Source organism: Eumetopias jubatus, unplaced genomic scaffold (assembly GCF_037043125.1).
Source record: "Eumetopias jubatus isolate StellerSeaLion01/CBP00866 unplaced genomic scaffold, mEumJub1_p1.0 scaffold_1, whole genome shotgun sequence".
NCBI lineage: Eukaryota > Metazoa > Chordata > Mammalia > Carnivora > Otariidae > Eumetopias > Eumetopias jubatus.
In genome coordinates, this window is record NW_028274807.1 from 155062219 (window position 1) to 155080479 (window position 18261).

At 40.0% G+C, this 18261-nt stretch overlaps 1 protein-coding gene across 2 annotated transcripts in view; it reads right to left on the reverse strand.

Annotated features, from left to right (window-relative positions):
* Positions 1-18261, reverse strand: part of ANO10 (anoctamin 10) — a 228844-nt gene that overhangs the window by 186134 nt on the left and 24449 nt on the right. For both annotated transcript variants that reach the window (XM_088026823.1, XM_028107145.2), the window contains 5 exons: positions 13006-13125; positions 10264-10833; positions 9142-9197; positions 7613-7687; positions 5776-5958 (listed from right to left, as the gene is read on the reverse strand). In XM_088026823.1, coding sequence (XP_087882949.1) covers positions 5776-5958; positions 7613-7687; positions 9142-9197; positions 10264-10833; positions 13006-13125 — 1004 coding nt within the window. The remainder of the gene's footprint in view (positions 1-5775; positions 5959-7612; positions 7688-9141; positions 9198-10263; positions 10834-13005; positions 13126-18261) is intronic.

Genomic DNA, 18261 nt, shown 5'->3' on the forward strand with positions numbered 1-18261 from the left:
AAATACTATACATGCTTTATTATATATAGGCTATATTAGTATATGCATTATATAAATTATATAAATTACTTATAAATATATAAATTTATTTGATAATTTACATATAAATTATATATTATATGAATATATAATTATATATTTATATTTATATAATATATACTATTAAATATTCTATATATATTCTATATTATATAGAATTATTCTAAAATGAATTATTATATTATTATTATGGTATCTCAGAGTCCATCTTTCACCAAGACAGGATATTAGGCTCAACAGCTGAGCTTAGTGTAGGTCAGATTCCACTTCTAGTCAGTTTCTTTTCTTGTTTTGTATTTCACTAAAACAGAAAATACCCAAACGTAAGTACTGGGAATGGTAGAAAGTGCTTCTTTCAGATGCTCTGGGTATGTGGGTGAAGCATGAACCCAGGGACTCTGAGTTAGTCTCTGGCTATTTTCAAGGCTCACATCTGCCTCTGAAGCTGGGGGTGGGGTGGGGTGGGGGTGGGGGGGTGGGATTAGCGCTCAGCTGGAGATTCAGAGGTGAGTAGTTTCTAAACCACTCTTTGGTTGCACAGTATTTCCTTATGCTGTGTTGCAGCATATAGATGAGGTTTTAAAATATACCCAGTGATATAGCATTGATTCATTTCTCTGAAAAGTGTAGAAATCAAGAGTTAGGAAAGAGTGAAAATCTTAGCTATTAAGCCATTTTTACCACAATTCAGTCTTAAGAAATCCTGACAGCCTACATCTGGTTTTCAAAACTGCTCTGTTTCAGTTCCAACAGTACAAGGTTGGGCCTCTGCAGAGATGTACAGACAAATTCTCCTGGATGTGCCACTAGGCAGCCTCCAGAAGGCATGCCCAAGTCTTCCTGGCATTTTTAGCATACAACACCCAGGGAGTCCCTACCCCACCCAGCAGCACACTGTGCATTCTGTTTCTATCTCACATAGGAGTGAGTGTAGTATGCACATGTTAACACATTATCGGTACTTTTACACTTCTGAGCACTTTTGAGCCAGTAAATTTAGCAAAGCAGGGACATACTCCAACAGCAAGAAGGAAAAAAAATGCAAATTCGACAAAGTAAATAATTGCATACTAAAACAGAAATACATTAACCAAGACACACTACCCTATTAGCTGCAAGTTAGCAAGGACCAACTAAGACAAACTTACAAAATTTTAAGAACAAAGCAGTCATTAAGAATACTTTCTGTGAAATTGTAACTAATTTTACATATCTATTTACTAAATGAATGAAAAAAAGTTTCAGGTTTCAGGTGATCCATCCCACTGGCTCCTCAAATCAGCCCTGGAGAAACACCATGTCTGGGAGTTCCCTATGCTGAGTGTTGGACAAGGAAAGAAAGTATACTGAGGGCAACAAGCAGCACACAGACATCAAAGGCTGGCCATTCTCCTAAAACTGTTCTTCATTCCATATTATATTGAATGCCTGCTAAGAGTTACCATGATAAATAACATGGGGACCCTGCCCTCAGCGATCGAGAAAGGAAAATTATTAATAAGTGGCACAAAATCCTAAATAAAATACTGACATATTCAACATGACAATGTGTATTTAAAAATACTGAACAAGTGGAGTTGATCATTTAAATGTACACATGGTGTTCCATTAGGAAATTTATTATTGTAAATGAAAATATTAAATAATGAAAGGACTTTATTTAATATGATAATCTCAAAAGAAGCAATAAATGAAGAATTTGATAAAATTTAATATCCTTCACAATACAAACTCTTAGTAAATAAGGAAAAAAAATTTTAAATTGATAAAAAGTTACCTACCAAAATTAACATAACAATAAAAAATTTAAAAAAAAAAGTTACCTACCAAAAACATGTGACAAACATGATACTCAATGATGAGAAGACCAAAAAAAAAAAAAAAAAAAATCAGGAACAAGAGAAAGATTCCAGTTGTAACTACTTCTGTCCAAGTTATATTGAACATATTAGTGAGCCCAACAGATAATAACTATCAAGATGAAGGAAGAAAGAAAACAGCCATTATTTATTTATAGCTGAAATATCTGTCTACATAGAAAATCCAAGAAAGTGGATTGGAAATAATGGGAGGATTCAGCAAGATTGCTGGATAAAACATACAGAAATCAACAGCATTCCCAGGTACTAGCAACAACCAATTAAAAACTATTTTTAAAGGGGTACGAGTTATAGGAAACAGGAAAGTCTCAAAGTATCTACCAACAGATAACTTATTCATTACAAAGTGAAAAACTGCCTCTATAATCTGCCTATTACCAGGTCAATCAAGGAATCAAACAAGGCAGCCCCACACAGGGGGCAACCTGACATCATGCCCCCTGATAGGGTATAATGATGGTACCTTTCGGTAATTGTTAAGCTTGAATCTTATGAGGAAACCAGGGGACCAACTTGGCTGCACCAAAACCAATGCCTTGAAAAACAAAAAGGCCGGGCGGTTATTCTAGATTTGCAGTTTTCAAGCTTTTTGGTCTCTGAAGCCCTAAACTCTTAAAAATGAGGACACCAAAGGCCTTTTGTTTGTAGGAGTTCTACCTACACTGGTCAGATTCCACTTCTACTCAGTTTCTTTTCTTGTGTTGTATTTGATATTTACCATATTTGAAATTAAAACTCAAGACTGTAAAAAAAGTATTTCTCATTGATTCATTTAAATAAAAACATTAATCAATAAAATACTGCTTGAAAAGTAATTACATTTTCTAAGACAAAAACAGTGTAGAGAGTAACACTCGTTTATGTTTTTAGCAAATTTCTTACTGTCTAGCTTACTAGAAGGCAGCTCATTTACTGTGTGGCAATATGCTGCTCTAATTGGAGTATTCATCATGAAAATTCATACTCATGCAGCTATGCAGTTGGACGTGAACTGGCAGTTCACAGGAGAGGGGCAGTATGCAGACTGAGGCGCTACATGGCCTTAGCTCTGTGGCTGGTGCAGCAGGGTCAGAAGACCCTAGCGGACTACGCCTAGTGGGGACAATTATGGAGGTTTTCTTTTTCCTTACTTTTTACTCTGTCCTGAATTATCTAAGTTTCCTATAGTGCATAACAAGTATTACTTTTATACTGTTTTTTTGTGTTTCAGCCAGATTGTTTTTTTTTTCCCAAAACTCGGTAATATTATTTTGGATTCATATAGAGCAGTCAGGATGAGCTTTATAGAAAACACAATTCTAAGTTCACTGACTTCAGGGAGGGGAAAAATACACCACGAGGGAAGGATCAGCGCATAGGTAACAATCTAGATCAAACGTGACCGAAAAGCATGTCCCCTCTCCCAGTACATGGAGAGAGTTGAAAGAGCAAATATTGGGTTGTCACTCCAGTGGAGAGAGTAGAGGCGGACATACAGGTTAGGAGGGCGAAATGCATCAGATCACACAGGGTCGTGCAACCAAGTCAAGGAGAAGCAGCACTAACCCAGCATTCACTCACAGACCCAGGACCTGCAAGAGAAACTAGTGCACTGTTTCCTTTACTTCACATCAGAGAGCCTGTGCTCAATGACAGAAAGACTCTCAACTGGAAGAGCAAAGTCTTGAATCTTGATCCTGATTTACTTGCCAAGTGATTCACAACATAGAGCTTCATTTGTCTTTTATTAACACGGGAAAAGCAATTTTTATCTTACCTTCCTTCATAAAGGTATTATCAGATGTCATCAAGTGCCAAAAAGGTGAGGTCTAAGATTCTGGCAGTGCCACTTTATTAGCAAACTTAGGTGACTTAAAATTGCTAGGGCGAGGGGCATATTGCTTGAATTATTGTATACCATTCACTGAGCCAGGGGAAAAGGAGAAGAAACTGGTCTAGAGAAGAGTGTGAATTTGGTTTGGAGCACTTCAGGGGATGATGTTGTTTGCCCAAATAATTCAGAGAAAAAGAAGAGATGAAAATAGATTCTAACTGATTACAGGAAGAGAAGTAGGGAAATAAAGATGATAATACGGAGAATTATTTCAAGAAACTGTGAGGGGCAGGAAAGATAGGACACGAAGAGCAGAAGATGTGAGGGTTTGCTTGGTTTGGGGCAGGAGGGCTGCTGACAGGTGGGGTAGGGCGAAGGGGAAGTGGGAGATGGGGGAGCTCCAGGTGGGCACTGGGAAAGAGGCCTCTAAAAATGAGAGGGGATGCACAGGGGATGGAATAAAGAGCTTGGGGGAAAGACTGCTGGTTGGCTTCCATAAAAGAGTGAAGGATGAAAAATAAATACAGCCAGAAATACCACTCCCCAGAACAGGCAAGGAAAGGATTCAGACAGCGTGAATTAGACGGAGTTTTTAGGCCACAGTAAGCTAGCCCTCAACCAATTCAGGCAAGATGGCACCACACTGTGCAAATGTGTTCCTTTAAGTCTTCTTGCGTGCATATATGTATGTGTGTTGTGTGTGCGCATGTGCACACATGCACCTGTGTTTTCTCTGACACTTCACATATAAACATAAATCGTGTTACTGGTCAAGTGTGCTATAAATTCATACTTTGAATCACATTCTCCCCCAAAGACAGCAGTGACAGAAAATGCTACTGCATACATGTATATTTTCAAGAGAGGCATATCACCACTCAAAAACTAGAAAAACAGCTGCATAGGTGAGAAATGGAACAAAATGCAAGGTGGTAAGCAGGAACCTGGCCAAGAGAGGTAGCCATATCTGCATCCATGGAGCAGGGGATTAAGGCACCCCACTCCAGCACAGCATAACTGGGGCCAGGCTGTTTGCACAAAACCAGGAGCTAGGACAGTGGAACACTGTCCCTGAAAGGGGGCTGAAAAAAGCCACAGTTGCCGCTCTGGAAGTATAGCTTGGGCCAACAGCATGCTACCTTACTGGCTCTCCAAAATCCCTGAGGTCATCACCAGGTGGGAGCTCTGGGCTACAAACACCTGGTTCTGGACTAAGGACTTAGCAGCTCAGGGGACAGTTGTGAAAATAAGGGAGGGAAGAGTGAGCAGAGAGAGAACATACTCCTCCTCGAGATGAAGGTACCAACTAAAACTCGTACACATATGAGAAAAGGGGGCACATAAGCCAAGAAACTCAAACGACGATTCATTAAGATGGAAGACAAGACTAAGAGAGTTTACCAGTAAGGGACCCTCACTGATGAGCCACTGCAGCATCTATTTCCCTCAGAAGGGTCCCACGCCGAGAAGGAAGGGGCAGGATAAACAGTGACCTGGGGCGGATGGGACCCCGATAGCCCTTGCCCACGAACACATGGTCAGGTTTGGGAGCTGTTACGAGTGACCACAGAGCCCGCAGATCCCTGGTGAACTCAGACCATTTGTATTCACCATGCCAGTAAGTAATTTAAACTAGAAATGACTCTGCCGACTGGCGCTCCAGTTCAGCAGCGGGCTTCAGGGTCCTCCAGGTGCCGGCAGCACCCCAAGCCAGCAGGTGCTGCCCCTCTGCAGCCTTCCCATCCCTCCCTGGCTCCAGCATCTTTGCAGCAACAGCCGCCTCAAGCTTCCGCAGAGCAGCGACAAAACTGGCCAAGCTCCCCCTCTGCTGCTGACTTCAGATGTAAGGCAGCAACACTTCAATGCCCAGTTCCACCTTTTTTTAAGCTTTAATGTAGCTCTTGGTGAGGACGCTGGCTGGCAGGAACAACACTTACAAAGTAGCCACATCTGAGACAGTGAACCTAGACACATTTGTTACGCTCCGTGCATGACTGTTACTCCCTTTGAGTCAATGGTTAATTCAGCAATATTCAAACTTACCAAGTAGGTTCCCATTTCTTTCTCCAGGACAACTTGTTCATATAATGTAGCATCGATGTCCGCTTTTAACGCCTGCACCTTCCTCTTCACCTGCACATGGTGCTTCTTTTGGAGCCAGTAAGGAAGAAAAGATTCCATAATTTGGTTAAGGATCTGGGAGGTAATGAGGAGAGTGGCCAAGCTCTAAAAAGAAGCACACAAATGGAATCTGACAATGTAGCTTAATAAGATCATGGTATATGTATAATCATATAGTAAATAAAATGGAACCTTCAACAAATAGTATACTATTAATAAAAACTAGTATTGGAAAAGCTAGGTGCTAGAATAATGTTTCCAATTTATTGTTTTTTCACAGTTAAGACATATTAAAATACAAAAAAGTTGCGATATAAATAAGATTATAATAAGAAATCAATTACGAGTTGGCAGGGGAACAATTTTACTTAAAATTGTGTTTTTTTGTCATCTCAACCTTGCTACAACATAATAATCTACATGATATTGCCAACTTTGAAAAAAAAAGCAGTTTGGCCAAACTTAAAAAAAAATTATAAAACGAATATATCCTCCCTCATTGGAGAAAACTTAGAAAAGAGAAAAAGCCACCCATAATTCAACAAGCATGATGGAACCACTCCTGACATCGTAGGATATTTCTTTCCAGTCACATGTGAAAATACAAGTGGCCCATGGACTATTGTTGACTTTATTATTCCCATCTTTCACTACTATAAATGCTGCTCCCTGGATACCTGTGTACATGAATCTTTGCTCTATCTCTGATGATTTACTACGTAGGGATGGATTAAGGTTCTTGGCAAAGCTGCCCGAGTAGCTTCCAGAAATGCTGTGTCAATTTCTACTTACCCCAGGCAGACAGAAGTGTTTGTATCACATACCACCTTTTCTGGTATTAAAATTATATTATTTAAAAAGTCCTCCCTATCCTCATCCCTCATCTCCTGTTTAAAAAGGAGACTCTCTAAGGTACTAGAAATGAGAAGTCATACCTTACTAATACACTAATGGCAGGACAGAAGACAGTATGTACATTTAACTTATCAATTACAAAATGTACTAATTTGAACTTTAAATTTTCCAAAAAAAGTAGCAATATATGTAGTATTGTTAAGAAACACAGCATTTGATTTCACTTTTATGCAAGCTGTTAGAACCATAACTACAAAATCTTTCTCTGATTATACAATTTCCTGAAAAATGATCCCAAGCCTAGGCTTTTGATTTTTTTTTTTTTTACTAACGATCACAGTATATTAAAACCAAGAAGGAACAGCCCTTACTGATAGCTGGCTCAATTATAAAAAAGATAATTTAGATAGCAATAATCTGTACTCAATTTATCATTCACTGGCATTTGTGATCCAAGAATGGCAATACACCAAAGTAAACGTCAGACTTCCGAAACACTGCAGAAAAGACACAGCATTGCATAGGATCTGCTGGTCTCTAAAGTTTAACAACTTATTCAAAGTGAAATGTATTTAAAGTCCTATCAATCATCCCTCACTCTGGGACACACACAAACTTCAATTAAGGAATACACGTTCTTTATTAGAATTGCTTTTAAGAGCTTTGAGATGAACGATTTATTTTTCACTACTATATGATTAATTTTACAAGTTGGTTAGCTTCAACTAATTTTTCAGTTGAGCATGATATACAGTACAATGGCTAATGTTTTTTTATTTAGAGTTGGCTTAGAAATATACAAAATGTAAGACTTAATTTGTAAAAATAATAATGTGAAGACAATTACATTCCCTGAATATAGGAAAGTACCTCTAAAACCTGTAACCTTCTGCTATTCACTCACCTGACGCAACAGCTTCATATCCCTCAAGACAAAGGCAATGTAAAAAAGCGAGGCAAAGCAATTCAGAAAGTTGAACTGTCAAAAAAAGAGAGCAAGATTTCACACTGCTTTACAGTACTTCATCAAAATTGGAAATATAGCATTAAAACTGTAATGAGGAGACTTCCAGTCCTGACAAGATGCCATAGACTTGTTTCTCCCTATTCCTCCTCACTAAGCACGTCCACAAACTCTGGAAAGAACACAAGGGGCGAGCAAAGGAGTTCTCTGGGACCTGCCTCGAGCCTGGAGGACCAACGGCTTTGGGACTCCAGAACAGTGCCAGCGCATCTCCACTACACTCCAACACAAGGCCCAGGCTTTCCCACCCCCAAACAGCACCCCAGATAGCCAGTGGGGGGGCCCACCCCCTGTCCATTTGAAGAGTCATGCAGACCTGGCAAGGGGGATCTCTCTGGAGTCCTCACTAGCAGTGCTTCGCTCCCTGCAAGGCCTGGCACTCCTCTGTGCCGCAGGGAGATACCAGGACAGCCAGACAGCCCCGGCATTCGGAATATCAATGATCTCACAGTGATTTGAAGCATGATGCCTTCAAAGACTTTTTAGTATGTATGGCTGCTTGCACCTTTTCTAATGTCCAAACTGCTAAAACTGTTGAATTTTTATTACATTCTTATGAAAAATTTTCTATTTCCTTACCACTCTTGCCTCTATAAGTTTACCTTCTTCCAGAAACCTAAACACCTTCCTATCAGTAGTTTCTAATCCATTAAGGCCTGAAAAACTAGATCAATAAGCTTCTTAGAATGACTTCTGTAGCTGGAACAAAAACTCGTTTTTCTGGAATCCTTTCCTGGGAGTAAGGTACAGGGGCTGTGCTCCAGTTGAGAGTTCAGAGGACTCTTTCTGCACCTTTCTTGATCCTCAGTTATGTTACCAATGGCTGAGATAACCTCCTGATAAATGAGGGGCTTCCAAGCTGGTATTTATTATTTTTAATAATGATGGAAACAGGCATAATGTGTCAGCTTTTACACAAACAGCAAGCAGGTTACACTATGCCTTCTCTCCATTTCTTTCCTCCTACGCACTAAAACATGCTGGGAACCTCTTGGACTTCGGAAATTTCTTTCAGAAAATTAGTCCATCTAATGGTACATCTTTCAAAAAATGTAATGGTCCATCACTGAATTGAATTGGAAGAATTGTTGAAGAGTGAAACAAAGAAGTCACCAAAAGGAAAAGAACAGAAACATGTCTGTAACATGGTTAATTAGCTTTTTAAATTACTAGAGATTGGCTAAACCACTAATTTCTATACTTGAAGTCTTACAACACACACATAGGTAGTAAGACTACTGAACGTATATGTAAACACACTTAATCAATCTTTGCCTGCCTATACAAAATATATTAACTATCTGATATCTTAAATTAGAAGCCAGCCTTCCTATTTATACTCCTAAGTATTAACTAGTATACGTAAGTTTCAAAATTCAAATGGATTTGTATATAAAAACTCTACTCACCACTAAAACTTTCAGAATTAGATGATTCTGGTAGGCAGATTCCAATCTGTGGTTCTCTAAAATATTGAAAAGGAGAGGAAATTTCTCTTAGATAAGCACGCAGTAGGGGAGGCCATTGTGGAGTAAAGGCAGATGAGCTGAGGCAGAGATGTCAGGCACCTGAGCCTCAGTGAGTGAACATGCCAGACTGTCATAGCTGTTAAATGACTATTAAAAATAACATAAACATCTTTATGGTCCATGAAGTTAAAATATAGACTTCTTCCTAGAGAATAACATCGCATATTTACTTGTCTGAGTGAATAAATAGAGAATGGCCTGTCAATACAATTTTTTTAAAAGATTTTATTTCTTTATTTGAGAGAGAGAGACAGATAGTGACAGAGATAGCGAGAGAGAGCACAAGTGGGGAGGAGAGGGAGAAGCAGGCTCCCGCCGAGCAGGGAGCCTGACATGGGGCTCGATCCCAGGACCCTGGGATCATGACCTGAGCCGAAGGCAGACGCTTAACTGACTGAGCCACCCAGGCGCCCCAAGACCATTTTTAAACTATATCCATTCCCCTTTGGCACAGATAAATACAAGAGTACCCACTCTACTAAGGCCAGTGGCAATCCTTGGTGCCCTAAACCATTAGATAATTGTTTCTCAGACACTAGACATAGTTCACTTGGCCAAAGTATCTGAAGATAATTCAATCTACTTTACCCCCAACAAAAAATACAAAATTATAGTATTGGGATCACAGGTTTTAGACACAGAGAGGTCTGGATCAGCCTGGCTCTACAATTTGCCTGAACATTGCTAACTCTCAGGGTCTTTATCCCTAAAACGGTGAGATAACTTCTATTTCATGGTGTGCTGAGGAGGTGAAAATGAGATACCACAGACAGAGAGTTAGCAGGGCACCTGGAATGCAGTGACTAACATTCATCTATGACGGCCACGATAACCGGGAGGTGAGAGCATCAGAACCCACAAAGCTGATGAACTCCTCTTTACGTCTCTATAGTGAGCCCCCAGCAACATCTTGCTTTGCAAAGCTGCAGTTATAGGAATCCTACGATCCAAGCAACATTTCCTATAGGCAAATAAGACATAAATGCAAGCATCACGTCTTACCCCATGAAGTTAGAAACTCGGCAGCGTATCGATAGAGGCGGTTCATGATCTCAATCACAATGGCATAGATGATGCTGGGCACATACAACAGGACACTGGTCCACTCGGATCCACTGCTCTCATGTAGACTCAAGGCCCAGGCCTCCATGTCAAAGTAAATCATCATGACATACAGGGAGAAATAGAGACAGAGGCATACAAAGGGCAGAGAGACCAGGTAAATGCGCAACTGCCTCTTGTAGCTGGAGTAGAGAGGTTCCTCCCTACCAGTGACAAGATTGATACCCAGGACCCCATGGAATCCCGGCCGGGGCTCCTCAAACTGTCTCTTCATGACAAGTGTCCCCCACCTGTAGGTCATATTGGCACAGCCACGCTTCCACACTTCCAGGATCACTGTGGACCAGATCAGGTTGAAGGAGGCGAAGATCACATACTTGTCATAGTCTTCCCACACAAACAAATAGTAAGGTAACCCAATGACTGCCATAGGGATTAAGGCAACAGTGAAATATTCCAAAAATCCAAAGTAAAGAGCGATTGTTTCCCCAAAGTAGTCACGAATACGGTCTACAACGAAAGGGAAAAAAAAGACCTTAAGTAGAGACTACCAAAGACTTTCACCATTTCAAGTAAGCTTATTTATTTTTGTAGTTAAGTGCGGATCATTTAATACCCTCATTTCCCAATCAGTGTGCAATAGTAAATCCATCTTCCATGCAGTACAAAGACCCCACTTGCCTGGAGAGCGAGCCCAATACTTGCCCCAGCTTAGAGCCCAGGCCGGGGCTGCTCTGAAAGGCACCCGGGGTCTGTTTCCTCTTTACTTCCTTATCTGATGGATGCCCTCTTCCCAAAGAAATACTCAGCTTGGGGCTTGTCCCAAATCTCTACGATCCTAGCTTAAACTCAGCCATAGCCAATGAGCCATTTTAATTTGTGGGTTTAATTTATATTCCCTGCCTTTCTCTCACTTTCATATCATAGTTATAGATGTTCTTTTCAAAGAAGACTCCCCATCCACAGTATCTGCTCCCGCTATCCAAAAATGTAAATTTTCATCAATGTGCCATGGCAAATGATTCAATACACTGGAGAAAAGCTATTCAAAAGTACAAAACAATATTCTACACATTAACTTCTAGAACAGCCATGGGACACATTTATCTCTATACCTTCCCATAAGAACTGGGCAAAAGAAGGGATAAGCAACATCACTGTTAAATATTCTATGAACTTGGCAGGAGCTAACCCAAAAGGGGTCTCAAAACACTACATTCTTTGCCAGCTGCATCTACCTGGGTGAGTGCCTGGGTTGTAAAAGCATCCTGCACTGGGATCAGGGTGCGATGCAGGGGCTGGGGAGGTCCAATAATGGGGTTATTATTTCTTGGTTAATTATATGCAGTTAAAACTTCAAGATAATGTGTCAGATCGTCTGTGCAGATGGGTCAAAGTAAACTGGTATAAGCTATTTTCCCCTATCCTTATTCTTCTAACTAACCTACGGACATGCTAAAATAGTTGGTATGATCAGGTCACCTCAAATCTGAATCAGGTCAAAGGATATCCAAACAATGAAAAAAAAACAGTGCTCAGGGTTCTGGGCTCCAAATCACATGACATCCCTCTTTTGATCTTAAGGGGAAGGTCAAGATTCACCTGTGCCCCAGCTGCTATCACCAGTCCCAGCACCCCCCAAAGCCTCACACCCTCTACCACAACCATGCTCAGCCTTCACCATCAACTCACTTTTCCCCTCACTTTCTAAGCAGCTACTGGATACTGTCACCTACAAGTGCTAGGGGCAATACTTAAATTTACTGCACCTAAATGCCACACAAAGTGAAAAAAATGTCAATAAGTGTAACACAAAACTACTAGTGTATTTACCTAGAACTATTAAAAACAAGCTTTTCCTTTCAAAGGATACAAGAAAAAATTCTAATGCAATTTCAAATTTTCATCTTAAAAACAAATTTTTATTTACTGTTACAATATTATAGTAGCTGTTTTCAGGAATGGAAATTAGAAATAAAATTATTTTAGAGGGATTCCTTTAAACAAAGTCAAAAGAGAAATGCCCTTCAAAGAAATATGGATAGCAACGCTTATGGTAAAATCTAACAGCTTAATAATCCTTATGCTTAGAGAAACATAACTAAGCCAAAAATCTGAATACCCACACTGATGTCAGTTTGCATACAGTAATGCTCAACACATACCAAATAAATTAATGGGTACTCTCATAACTGTATTCAGAGAAAAGGGACAGATTCAGTAATATGCACCAAGATCCTTACAAACTACCTCAAAAGATGTTTAGGCCTGTTAGTCTGCCCCTAAAAATGAGCACAGCTTGGTCCACTCAAATTATTAGCTCTAAAGAAAGAGAAATTTTCAAATACAGGATATTCACAGTCAAATGAAATTCTCCTAAATCTGTCCTACACCAACGCGGACATGTACTTATGAAGGCCACCCTGAACAGCCTGTGCTGTTGGTGAAATTTAATGAAAGCCTGTCATTCGGCCCATAAGAAATGCTATTAGAAATAAAATAAATTACTAAGTAGGTCATGTAAACCATCTTATCCAACCCCAATTTTTGCCCATGCAGCTGGTGAGCCTTGCCCAGCAGAGCATTAAACATCTACCCGAGATGGTGAGAAAGCACCACTGCTGAATCAGGACGCCTCGTTAGCACTCCTCGTTCTCTACGAGAACAGGTATTGACACGTACCTAAGGGCTGATACTTCAAAGCCAACCGGGTGTACCAGCTGTCCTCCAGCTTCTTTAGGGCTTCATTATCATGCAGTGGGAACACCTGAATCACGATGCCAGAGGTGAGCAATCTTCTCACTGTGGAGGGAAAATGTGCCAAACTAGATAAAAGGGATTTGAGATCACTCATCACTGTGACACACTTCAAATGCTGGGGAGACAGCCCAGGAAGGAAGGGGTGCTACACAAGGAGCAGTGGTATACTGCCCACTCTAAAGGGATATATTCTTTTGTTCTTCACGTGTAAATATCTTGACTATTTTCTTTAACTATGAAAGCAATACAAGTTTATGTAAAATTTTAAACCATACTGAAATGTACAAATTAGAATTGGAGAGATCCTCCCACAAAAAATAACCACTGTAAACAGCAATTTTGTGTAAAACCAAACTTTAAAACAAACATCCATAAATATATATTATAAAAATAAGTCAGATCATTCTATACACATGGTTTTGTAATCTTTTCTCATGTAGTAGTGTATAACAAATGTTTTTTAATGCCAATGCCTATAAACATGAAATGTCCTTTTTAACAGTATCATAATATTCCCTTGTATGAAGTGCTATAATTTAATCTTCTATTGAAAAATACTTGTTTCCTGCCCCCCACTTTTTTGCCATTATATATGTTAAAATTAAGGGCACCTGGGTGGCTCAGTCAGTTAAGCATTCCACTCTTGGTTTCAGCTCAGGTTATGATCTCAGGGTCCTGGGATTGAGCCCGACATCAGGCTCCACACTCAGCAGGGAGACTGCGGGAGAGTCTCTCCTTCTGTCCCTCCCCCTGTCGTGCTCTCTCTCTTAAATAAATCTTAATACATACATAAACAAATAAATGTTAAAATTCTTATACACATATCTTTTCCCACCTGTCCACGATTTCCTCAAACTCACTTAGAAGTAGAATTGCTAGGTCCCAGAGCGTATGTATTTTAAATGTGAACACCTATTATAAAACTGCCCCTAGAAAGACTTTACCAATCTGTCCTCCCACTACAGTGAAAGTAAGAAGACAGTGTTCAGTTCCTTTCATTCTTGATGATATTGAATATTTGCAGAATCATTTTCATCTTTTCTAATCTGATAACAAAGGCTTATGTTTATAAACAGCAAATATCAAAATTAAATAAGATCAGACTTTCAGCAGTCAGCTGACTGGTATGATTTTATCACTCATGCACATATTTGAAAGAGACAAATGAATTTAACCAAAGACAATATCCCCTGGTAAGTGTAAGTGAAAACAGGGCATTCTCTCATCCATAATTTAGAGTGACTCACTGGGCGGGTGGGTTTTCAGGTCCTATTAACAGGAAGTGTGTTCAGCAGACATGGGGAGCTCCAATGCAGTGCTCCGTGCCATATGTGGGGAGATGGACTACTTTCCACACAAGTTTCTAGTAGAGTCTCTAAAGAATATAGCTGCTTATAAGATGGAATTTGCATAAAGAGGAGCTGGAGATGCTGTTTTCATCCACTGATAAGCTTTGAGCTCTTCAAGGTTTATCAGCTCACCTCTTCCAAGGGCTGCCTCCCTTATCTCCTATTTACCTTATCACCAAAGACAAGTGATGAGCATATTAAGCAACAGGCCCTTCAGGAGAATGATAAACGAATGTCTGCAGCATCGAAGAAAAGTATGTTTTAAGTTTTCCATGTAGAAATACTGTATGTAACAAAGAGAGATAGTATTCTCAAGACAGAGGCCTTATCATAAAACCTTCAGAGTAATTTAAAAGTAAAGCAGGGGCACCTGGGTGGCTCAGTCAGTTGTGTCTGACAGATTTCAGTTCAGGTCATGATCTCAGTGTTGTGAGATCGAGCCCCAGGTGGGGCTCCATGCTCAGGAGGGAGTCTGCTGAAGATTCTCCCTCTTCCTCTGCCCCTCCCCCTGCTCTTGTGCTCTCTCTCTCTAAAAATAAATAAATCTTTTTTAAAAAGTCTTGAAAACCTAGGGATGTGATGAAATCCTTAATGATTAAAAAAGGCATACACTCAAAATATCATTGATTAGGGGAAAAAGGTACATGGTTATACTAGCCACTGATGCTGTCAAATCCATTATTTAATGTTTTTTTATTCTGAAGTGTTTCAGTGGGTTTTTCTTCAGCTCACATGAGTGAAAGTCGGTCACCCACAACTGTTCTGATTCCTATCTCTTATTTGAAGATGTACAGCTGTACTTTATTCTTTCTTCCATTACTATCCTTTTCAATTACTGTGTCAAGTTATTCAACTTTGAACTGACAACATCTACATTATTTTAGTATTTCTAAGTTCTTTTTAAAAAACTGACTCCATTCCACTATAGATGACTTTCTAGGCAGGCATAAAAACCAGCTACTTCTAAAAATAGGACCGTGGACTGAAGGACTCAGAATATAAAGCCTCAAGTCCTAAATTACCAGGCTTCTCTTCACCATCAATGCCAAAAGCATGGTTCCAATTTCAGCTTCTAAAAATAGAGGTTTTTCTTTTAATCCTTTAACTTTCTCTTGTCAGCTAAGAATGTAATTAAAATGACCCTTACCTTCAAAGGAAAGTATGATGCTGTGCAGGCCTATTTAAAGAAAGAAACAACTGCTTCCCAGGAGGATCAAGATGGCAGATTGGAGCTCACCTCTCCTCAGACACACCAAGGCTACAACTACATATAGAACAACTCTTCCACAGCTAGAAAGAAAAAGTCACATCGAGAAGCAAAGGAGGGGCAGAGAAGCGGTCTGATCGGGACCCACACCCCCAGCATGGCAGTGGAAGGGATATCACATGCAGGGAGGTCCTCCCTGTGGAGTGAGGGGTTCAAGACCCACATGGGGCAATCTTGCCATGGGGACCTGCACCAGGAAGATGGGTCCCAAAATGTCTGGCTTTGAAAATCAGCAGGGCTTAATCCAAACACAGCCAGAGGGCTATAAGAAAACAAGACTCCACTCTTAAAAGACCCATCCACATACTCACTCTAAGACCTAGTGCAGAGGCAGCAGTTTGAAAAGTACCTGGGCCATACATAAAGGAGATTGACTGACTAATTTTGGGGCATGTGCCAGAGCTGCAGGGAACTGCAGGAACTTTCTCCAGGAATGGAAGCATGGGCAGATGCCATTTTTCTCACCCTACCTAGCTGGCCTAGTACTGGTAAGAAAGAGTTCTGACACTCTCTATCTACCTTACTAGCACTGCTAGCCCCACCCTGGTATTCCCCTGCAGACCTGCCCGCTCAACTCTCCCCACCCTGGAAGGCAGCCCCCAAAGTAGCTCCCACCCCAGCACAACCCCCAGGCCATCTCTGCCTTAACTGGTGCTCCCCCAAAGGGGCTCCCATCCACCATGAGCCCACAACAGTTGTGGCTCACCCAAAACAGGAGGGAACACACAAAGGACACCCCTGGTGCTGATTCTGGTGACCAGTAGGGGACTGCACTTCTGGGCCCCACAGTACACCTTCTACAGAAGGCCACTCCTTTAAGAACAGGAGATGTAGCTGATCTACCTAAAACACACAAACACAAAGAGGCAAGATGAGAAGACAGAGGAATATGTTCCAAATGAAAGAACAAGACAAAACCTCAGAAAAAGAATTAAATGAAAAAGAGACAAGCAATCTTCCTGATAAAGAGTTCCAAGTAATGGTCATGAAGATGCTCACCAAACTCAGGTGAAGAATTAATCAACACAGCAAGAATTTCAAGAAAGAAAGAAATAATATAAAATAAGAACCAATCAGAGCCAAAGAATATAATAACTGAATTGAAAAATATACTAGAGGGAATCAACAGCAGATTAGAGGATGCAGAATAATGGATCAGCAATCTGTAAAACAGGGTAATAGAAATGACCCTAGCTGAATGGTAAAAAGAAAAAAGAATTTCAAAAACTGAGAATAGTTGGGGCACCTCAGGTCATGATCCCAGGGTCCTGGGATCTAGCCCACATCAGGCTTTCTGCTCAGCAGGGAGCCTGCTTCTCCCTCTCTCTCTCTCTGTCAAATAAATAAATAAAATCTTTAAAAAAAAAGACTGAGGATAGTTCAAGAGACCTTCAGGACAATATCAAGGGTACTAACATTTGCATTATAAAGGTCCCAGAATGAGAAGATAAAGAGAAAGGAGGAGAAAACTTACTTAAAGAAGTTACAGCTGAAACAGTCAAGAAAACAGACATCCAGGTCCAAAAAGGAAAGAGAACCTTGGGCAAGAAAACAGACATCCAGGTCCAAAAAGGAAAGAGAGCCCCAAACAAGAGGAACCCAAAGAGGTTCATACCAAGTTACAAAATAATGAAAATGTCAAAAATTAAGGAGAAAATATCAAAAGCAGCAGGAAATAAGCAACTAGTTACATACACGCGAACACCCTAATACTGTCAGCTGATTTTTCAGCAGACTTTGCAGGTCAGAAAGGAGTGGCACAATATATTCAAAGTGCTGAAAGGGAAAAACCCACAAAGAGAAACAGTCTACCCAGCAAGGTTATCATTCAGAATTGAAGTACAAATAAAGAGTTTCCCACACAAAAGAGTTCATCACCACTAACCCTGCTTTACAGGAAATGTTAAAGGAACTTCTTTAAGTGGAAAAGAATAGAAAATTTTGAAAGAAAAAATCTAACTGTAATAGTGAACATATAGTAAAGGTGGTAGATGAACGACTTACAAAGCTAGTATGAAGGTTAAAAGACAAAAGTAGTAAGTCAACAATATCTACAACAGTTAGTTAAGGGATACACAAAATAAAAAGATGTGAAATATGATGGCAGAAATGTAAAACAGGGAGGGGGAGAGTAAAAATGTAGTGCTTTTAGAATGTGTTCAAACTTAAGCAACCATCAACTTGAAACATACTGTTACATACATAGGGTATTATATGTGAACCTCATGGTAATCACAAACCAAAAACCTGTAATAGATACACAAAAAATAAAATGAAAGGAATTCAAACATAACACTGAAGAAAATCATCAAATCATAAGGGAAGTGAGCAAGAGAAGAAGGAACACAGTAGAACCAGAAAAACAGCCAAAAATAATTAACAAAATGGCAATAAGTATGTACCTATCAATACGTACTTTAAATATAAATGGACAAAGTGTTCCAAGTATATCCAAAAGATATAGGGCGACTGAATGGGTAAATAAACAAGACTCATCAATATGCTACCTAAGAGACTCACTTCAGACCTAAAAACATGCCCAGACTAAAAGTGAAGGGTGAG